The following is an 8,500-nucleotide window of genomic DNA, read 5'->3' as shown; positions in this document are numbered from 1 at the left end:
CTTTTGGGATAGCATTGTAAATGTAAATGAGGAAAATACCTGATGAAAAGAAAAGGGAAAAATAAAAAAATATCCTATTTTTGCTGTGGAAAAAAAAAAGAAATTGCTTTACATGAACATGAGCTAACAGTATCCACCTATAGTCATTATGAAGCTTTTCCTTATGATTTACCATAATTGGTGCAGAATTGGTAATGTTATGCTTTGTGGGGGACAGGCAACCACAATTGCTGAATCAAATTAAAACAAGGGTAAAAAGAGAACTCCACAGTATCTCTTAGTTTTCTTGATGATTTCTTAATCTTCAACATCTTCAACATCTCTGCTGTGATTTCTGTGTTCTAACATTATCTAGATATGCTGCTAATTATATGTAATAGTTCTCTTTAATTAATGTTCAATTTTCTATATGATCAATTATATGTATGCATATAAATGTGTCATGAGAAATTATTTACCCACTCAATTAATGGTGTCACAATGGTTTGAAATGAACTGAAACAAGGTAGAAAATAGGTACCAATAAAAACAATTCTTAAATTAAGGTCACAAGTATGTAACATGTACAATTATATTTGTATATTTCCTTTCTCCAGGACTGAAAAATCTCTGACTTCTCAAATCAAAAAGAGGATGCCAAAGGTTGCAGATATCTGAAAGTATTTGAATTATGTTTCAAAATTCATTGAGTGACAGGGGAACGAATACTCAATATTTTTCTTCTATATAACTTTTTTATTTTTACATATACTTTCTAGAAGACCATGGAAGAATTAAATCATACCTCAGTGGCAGAGTTCATTCTTGCTGGTTTAACAGAGAATCCAGAGCTCCAATTGCCTCTATTCCTTATCTTCCTATCTGTCTATTTGGTTACAGTTGTTGGAAACCTAGGAATGATGGTCTTGATTCTGATTAGTTCTCAGCTACATACACCTATGTATTATTTACTCAGCAGTCTGTCCTTTATTGACTGCTGTCAGTCTACTGTCATTGTTCCTAAAATGCTGTTGAACTTTGTGACAGAGAAGAATGTCATCCTGTACCCAGAATGCATAGCTCAGTTCTATTTCTTCTGTACTTTTGTTGTTGCAGAATGTCACATGTTGGCTGCAATGGCATATGACCGCTATGTGGCTATATCTAACCCTTTGCTTTACAAAGTAACCATGTCCTATCAAGTCTGTTTGTTGATGGTAGCTGTGGTGTATGGTATTGGCTTACTCAGTGCTACAGCTCACACTGTCTTCCTGCTAAGACTGTTTTTCTGTAAGGCTGATAAAATAAATCACTACTTTTGTGATCTTTTCCCATTACTTGAGCTGTCTTGCTCTAGTACTTTTATCAATGAAATATTAGCACTGTCCTTCAGTGCATTTAATATTATTGTACCAGTCATGACCATCGTTAGCTCTTATATCTTCATCATTGTCAGCATTTTGCACATTAAAACATCTGGGGGCAGAGTCAAGGCCTTTAGCACCTGCAGCTCCCACATCTTGGCTGTTGCTATTTTCTTTGGTTCTACAACATTCATGTATCTACAGCCATCTTCAGTCAGCTCCATGGACCAAGGGAAAGTATCATCTGTGTTTTATACCATTGTTGTGCCTATGTTGAATCCTATGATCTACAGCCTGAGAAATAAAGATGTCAAAGTTGCCCTAAAAAAGTTACTACAAAAAATGTTTCCTCAATACAAGGAATAGATTTTCTTGGAAATTACTGCATTGTACAGGAGGATATAGTCTATAACAAGCATTTGATAACACTAAGTATAAGATTATTTGTTGTATGTTTTTATTTGGAAAAAAAAGTACCAAAATAGAAGAGAATTCTCAGACACAGATCCATGGAGAAATATTATTCTCTGGTAAAAGCTGATTTCATTCTCAGGTAGTCAACTATATCCCACCCTGAAGATACTTCAAATTCCTTTGTCTGGTTGGTTATACTTACATGAGTACTGCTCTATTATGCAAACTTCACAATATTAAGTTTGGAATAAAATTTCTTCTCTAGCTCTTGGTTGTCTCAATGATTGTAGATGTCTTTTTTGATGAATTTGCAAATAAGTTAAAATAGTTCTTCTTTGTGTGCATGTTAAACAATTGAAATAAATAATACACAAGTCTGATTTTTATAACAGTATCTAGAACTACAAATAGTGTCAATGGAAGCAAAGGACAGATTCTGTTGCAGTCCTACACACAAGGTGATTACACTAACTTAATGTACAACAGCTGTGATTGAGAGGAATGCATGTACTTTGCACTATGATGGCTCTCTGTTCAACATTCTTATAACTGCTGTTTGACTCATACTCACTTATTCATTTTTCTTCCTCATGTAGAGTTACACTACTTTTTTTGCTTACATTTATGAGTTTCAGACTCAGAAGTTCATTCTGTCACTGTAACTTTTATTTGTATTACTTATTCATATGGGAAAAAGATATCAAATTATAAAATTTTTTTAGACTAGTGGTAAGTATTACTCTGAAAGTAAAGATCAATTCTGAAGGAGAAGAAGGGTCAGAAAAGGAGACCTCTAACTAATGCCTACTTTTGATCTCCTTTGCTAATTAGGCTCTTGCTGTAAGGAGGCTTCTTTAGTGAGTGGTCTTAGCAACACCTATCTGTAAGTATAATGATATAAAGATAAAGAATTAGATATTTACTTTACAACGCTCAAGGACAGATTCCTGATAAATAAAAAGTTTTAGCAGGAAATGACAGAAAACGATAAAAAATTAAATTTATAAAGATTCACACTATAAGGAAATTGTTAAAAACACACAGAGGTTGTTAAAAACAGACAGATGCCAGTAACTTTTAAAATAGGCATATAAAATATTTACAGGGGAATGTTTCATGAAGTAGGATATCTGTCAGCATCTATATTCTCATGAAACAATAAGTGATTGTAAATAACCCAGGATTTACTTCTCTTAGTTTCTATTTGAGGAAACCTCACTGAAGAGGAAGAACTAGACTTTCCTGGCATGGTCCTGAAATACAAAACACCATCAAGTTTCTTGCAAAGGAGGATTCATCTCCCTGTGTGTGGTATGTTCCTATAAGTAGAGGATCAAATATTCTCACTTGTTAAAAGGCATGTTTTTGACAGTTATTAGACAGGCTAACCTGAACTAGTGTTGTATCCTAATTGAAAGTTTAATGTTATACAATAGAAGGCATAGTTTAGAAGGCATTGTTTTTTATCGATAAGAATCTAATAACCAGATATATCTTTAAAGACAACTGACATCCAGCAAGAGAATGTGAAACTCCCAGGAAAACTAAACTTCCAAAGATGTTAGGTGAGAAAATATAAGCATAGCTAATTAACTAAGAACAAAGCATAAGGCACAGTGTCTCTTAGGTATTAGTTCATTTAATTTTTATAGGAGATAGTCCCCAAGAACTGAATCCTACACAAAGAACTACATGGAAACAAGCTCCTATTTTGCTGTTGGAATTAATGGAGTAGGAGTTTAACTTACTCATCTTGGGAAGTAACCAGCTCATTTTGAAAGTTTTAGTGGCTCTTAGTAACATATGCTTTCAATGGCACCTCAGTTTCCACATCTCCTGCTGGGAGAAATAGGAAACTGTTTTGTGTGACCTCTCCATAGTGTCCTATTTGAAAACTCTTTTCTCATAGTTTCCATAGTGACGTCAATAGTTTCTGAGGTTATTGGGCTCCATATATTTATATTCTAATTCAGGTGTTAGCTATGACACTTTTGACATCATTATTCTTCAAGACTGTCCAAAAATGTAAAGGAAGACATTTCCAAATCACATGCTCTTCCCTCCCTCTCTACTAAGCCATTTCCAGTGTGATCACACAGATCTCTTTATGCACATTTAACCTTCTCTGAGTTGAGATAAGCTGCATATACAAAATATACCATCATATCTAACACACATAAATTCATGTCAATTTAGTCACAGTATGGCTTGAAATATCTAGCTAAACTCAAGATGTACTTCTGCTGAATGGTCATGTTCCTAGGATACCTCAACTATTCTGTATTCAGACTGTATCCCATCTTTATTCTCAGTAATTACACTATTTGAAGTGTTTTCTTGATGCTATCTTGTTCTTCCAAACTTTACACAGATTTCTTTTATTGTTATTTATTTATTTATTTATTTATTTTCTCTTTTATTTTACACTCCAGGTTTTATTCCCCTCCCAGTCCACCCTCGAACTGTTCTACATCCTATACCTCTTCCCTGCACCCCTGTCTTCACGAGGACATCCCCACCCCTAATCCCACCCCACACACCTCCAGACCTCCTTACTCCCTGGGGCCTCCAGTCTCTTGAGGGTTAGGTGCATCTTCTCAAACTGAACCCAGACCCTGCAGTGCTCTGCTGTATATGTGTTTGGAGCCTCCTATCAGCTGGTGTATGCTTCCTGGTTGGTGATTCAGTTTCTGAGTGATATTGAGGGTCCAGGTTAATTGAGACTGCTGGTTCTCCTGCAGGGTTGCCTACTTCTTCAACTTCTTCCATCTTTTCCATGATTCAATCACTGGGGTCAGCAGCTTCTGTTCATTGGTTGGGTGCAAATATCTGCATCTGACTCTTTCTCCTTGCTGGGTCTTTCGGAGGGCAGTCATGATAGGTCCCTAGAAAGAGGGTCTTAAGTTCAACTAGTCAGGTTTGTGTGACCAGTCCCTTTAGAACATCTTGGTTGTTTCCCACTCAAGTCCATGTGTGCTGTAGCTGGGTAGGACTGTTTTATTTCTACCATGACTCAGCATATTACAGACAAGGTTCTCAAATGTAGATGTCAGACTTCAGGAAGGAGGCTTTTAGATTTCATCCAGATCAGATCATCTTGTAGTATCTAAAATAAATTCAAGACTACCAAGTACATTCCCCTTCAAAAGGACTTTCCAAAGTGTATTAGCAGGCCAAGTACAGAGCCAGATAAAAAAGCTGGCTGACTAAACAAATATAGAAACATAGTTTTAGTGCTCAAAATTACTAAGCTTCCAGAACAAGATTAACAATTCCCCTGCCCCACTTCACACAAAAAACCACAAGGACGTACAAAATGAGAGTCACCCTATACAAACCAAACAATGTCTAAAAAGGTTACTGACTACACCAATTAAAATGAGCCAAAATACCCTGGTGCCGATATTTGTCCCTTACAAAGGTAAAAAAAGTGTGTTCTTTCTTTGTTCTGGTTCTCTCCTCTGGCCTGAATGCTGAGAGGGGTTTTCCCAACATGTTGTATAAGTAATATCCTCCTGCATTTTGCAATGATGGCATTCTCTGTGGTCTTAGTGAGGGTCTTTTGATAAGCTAAACCAATCTGAGTCTTGTGTGTTAAGTGTCTAGGGAATTTAGCAGGGAGTTTCATCCTCAAATTCTGAGATTCCCAGTGTCAGTTCATATAAATTTGGGAGTTACTTTAACTATCATGACCAAACAAAAGGTGTCCTGCCCCAAGGACTAGGGGTTTGATAACCTAATTTTGTATGGAGATATTGTCAGAGGTAGTGTTTTGATGTTCTTATATATTAAATATAAATTAAAATTAAATTAAAGTATACAAAAGTATTATAATATACTATTACTACATTATAAATCTTATCATTATACTTACAGATAGGTGTAACTAAGACCACTCACTAAAGAAGCCTCTTTACAGCAAATGAAGACGATCATGTGAAGACTATCACATATAACCACATCTTGAGACTATCACAGAAAAAACATACTGGACACAGTGCAGAGATCAATGGATAAGGGAATCTCAGAACCAGTGGATACTTCTACACCATAGCTCCTGTACCTGTGACTCAGGAAAATAGCAAATGATGAGATAGAAATCTTGTAAGAGCTAGAGTATCAGGAAGTATGTTGTGAAACAGTCTGTCTTAGAAATTGTATCATAAAGGAGATAGAACAATAGCAAAATCAATAGACAGCTGACTCAGACAGACACAGATAAGCACAAACAGTGAATGGACCTTGGGGACTCTTGGAAGAGCTGATGGAAGTATTCTGGGGCCCAAAGAGGGTGGGAACTCCATAGGAAGACCAACAGAGTCAACTAACCTGCATGCCTGACACTCTGAACCGCAAACCAAGGAACATACACAAGCTGGACCTAGGCCTCCCCACACATATGTAGCAGAAGTGTAGCTTGGTCTTCATATTGGTACGGAACAACTGGAACAGGTGCTATTATAAAAGCTGTTGCTTCTTAGTTGAGTATGTTCTAGCTGGGCTTCCTTGTCTGGTCTTAGCTAAAGTGGAAGTAACTAGTTTCACAGAGTCCTGTTGTCACATGATGGGGAGATACCCAGCTGGACCCCACCAGCTCAGAAGAGGAGGGAAGGCAGCATTGGGGGAAGGATTGTGGATGGGAGTAACTTGGATGGGGGCAGTGAATAAGTAAAATTAAAAAAAGAAAGATAATAAAATAAATGAAAAGAAAACCAAGCCCAGAACATCCAAATTAAAAATAAACAAACAAAACAAAAAGATACTGGAGGACAACTGGAGTGGTGTCTGTCCCTGATAGAAGGGAATGGGGGAGATGACATGTTATATTGGTCTGAGAAGAGAGGGGAGCTGTNCTTGGATTGTAAAGTGACTACATAAATAATAAACAAGCAAATACATAATAAAATAAATAAGTAAATGGAAGTTTTAAAAAGAAAAAAGTCTAATGTACAAAGGTAAACACATTTATGAAAATAGCAAAAGGTATTACATTTTTGTTTTTAGTTTTAGCCTCATACTCCAGGGAGAGNCAAATCTGTAATTGCCACTTTTATTCCCTCAGATGAAGTGATGAGAGAAGAGTGTTACCCAGTCTGTGGAAATACAGAGCTTGTGCTGAGCCCACAGTGTTTCCTTCTTGGTTGTAACTCTCCCTAGACATAGGCCTTGAAGCTTATAGCTTCCATTTAACCTAATCTTTAAGGCTGACTGATTAAATATGGCTTTAACTGGCTTTTCTTCTAAATTGCTCTGCCTGGCCTCATATTACTTTTGGCAATATGTTATAATCTTCTGGTTCCTTCTATTCTCTGTCTCATTCTATCTACACCTGTGTCTAACTTGTTCTCTCTGTAACCTGCCTCTATAAAACTGTCCAGGTAAAACTGCCAGACACACAGTCAATCCACCATGCAGAACACACACACACACACACACACACACACACACACACACACACACACACACACACACACACCATTTTTCTCTTCCTGCTCTTAAGTAGCTTGTCTTCCTCTTCTATTCTTACTCCTGCTTTTGAGTTCTAAGTCTGACAATAATTCACTTTCAGAAATTTAGAGAAAAGAGTCCCTTAGTAGCTTTTGTAAAACTGTAATGGTCCACTAACCTTGATTCAGTTAAATTCTTCCTCTAAACAACAACCTCCTTCTGTGATGAAAATATTTGGCTGCTTAAATCCACTTTGTTTTCTTGACTTGATATTGATGGTCATTCTACTTGAAAGAGTGTAATTCAACACCCCTTTCTTTGTTATATAGTAAATAAGTTTTTTCCTTTATACCCCATCTAACACTACAACTTATTCTCCAAATCTTGCAATGATATTTTATACAACATGCACAAGATGTGGTAATTTCTGAACCACATATTTCCTTGAGCTCTAAACTATACTTTTATTGATCTCTTTTTAAAAATTAGGTATTTATTTCATTTACATTTCCAATGTTATCCCAAAAGTCCCCCACCCACTACCCCACCCACTCCCCCACCCACCCACTCCCACTTCTTTTCCCTGGAGTTCCCCTGTACTTAGGAAGATAAAGTTTGCAAGACCAATGGGCCTCTCTTTCCACTGATGGCCGAATAGGTCATCTTCTGATACATATGCAGCTAGAGACAAGAGCTCTGGGGGATACTAGTTAGTTCATATTGTTGTTCCACCTATAGGGTTGCAGATTCCTTTAGCTAATTGGTTACTTTCTCTAGCTCCTCCATTGGGGGCCCTGTGATCCATCTAATAGTTGACTGTGAGCATCCACTTTTGTGTTTGCAAGGCCCTGGCATAGTCTCAGAAGAGACAGCTATATATGGGTCCTTCCAGCAAAATCTTGCTAGTGTATGCAATGGTGTCAGCCTTTGGAGGCTGATTATAGGATGGATCCTTGAATATGGCAGTCTCTAGATGGTCCATCCATTCATCTCAGCTCCAAACTGTGTCTCTGTAACTCCTTTCATGGGTGTTTTGTTCTCAATTCTAAGAAGGGTAAAGTGTCCACACTTAGGTCTTCGTTCTTCTTGAGATTCAAGTGTTTATCAAATTGTATCTTATATCTTGGGTACTCTAAGTTTCTGGGCTAATATCCACTTATCAGTGAGTACATATTGTGTGAGTTCTTTTGTGATTGGGTTACCTCACTCAAGATGATGCCCTCCAGGTCCATCCATTTGCCTAGGAATTTCGTAAATTCATTCTTTTTAATAGCTAAGTAGTACTCCATTGTGTA

At 37.0% G+C, this 8,500-nt stretch overlaps 1 protein-coding gene across 1 annotated transcript; it reads left to right on the top strand.

Moving 5' to 3' along the window:
* Positions 1 to 764: 764 nt before the first annotated feature.
* On the top strand, positions 765 to 1,709 carry LOC110287906 (olfactory receptor 150-like). Its single transcript, XM_021154402.1, has one exon. The coding sequence runs from the start codon at positions 765 to 767 to the stop codon at positions 1,707 to 1,709; it is 945 nt and encodes a 314-aa protein (XP_021010061.1).
* The last annotated feature ends 6,791 nt before the right edge of the window (positions 1,710 to 8,500 follow it).

Source organism: Mus caroli, unplaced genomic scaffold (genome assembly GCF_900094665.2).
Source record: "Mus caroli unplaced genomic scaffold, CAROLI_EIJ_v1.1 scaffold_9775_1, whole genome shotgun sequence".
NCBI lineage: Eukaryota > Metazoa > Chordata > Mammalia > Rodentia > Muridae > Mus > Mus caroli.
This window is presented reverse-complemented; position numbering and strand designations above follow the sequence as displayed.

What these genes read in the sequence shown, in the direction of transcription:
- LOC110287906 (XM_021154402.1), top strand. Translation starts at nt 765, where the DNA reads ATGGAAGAATTAAATCATACCTCAGTGGCAGAGTTCATTCTTGCTGGT.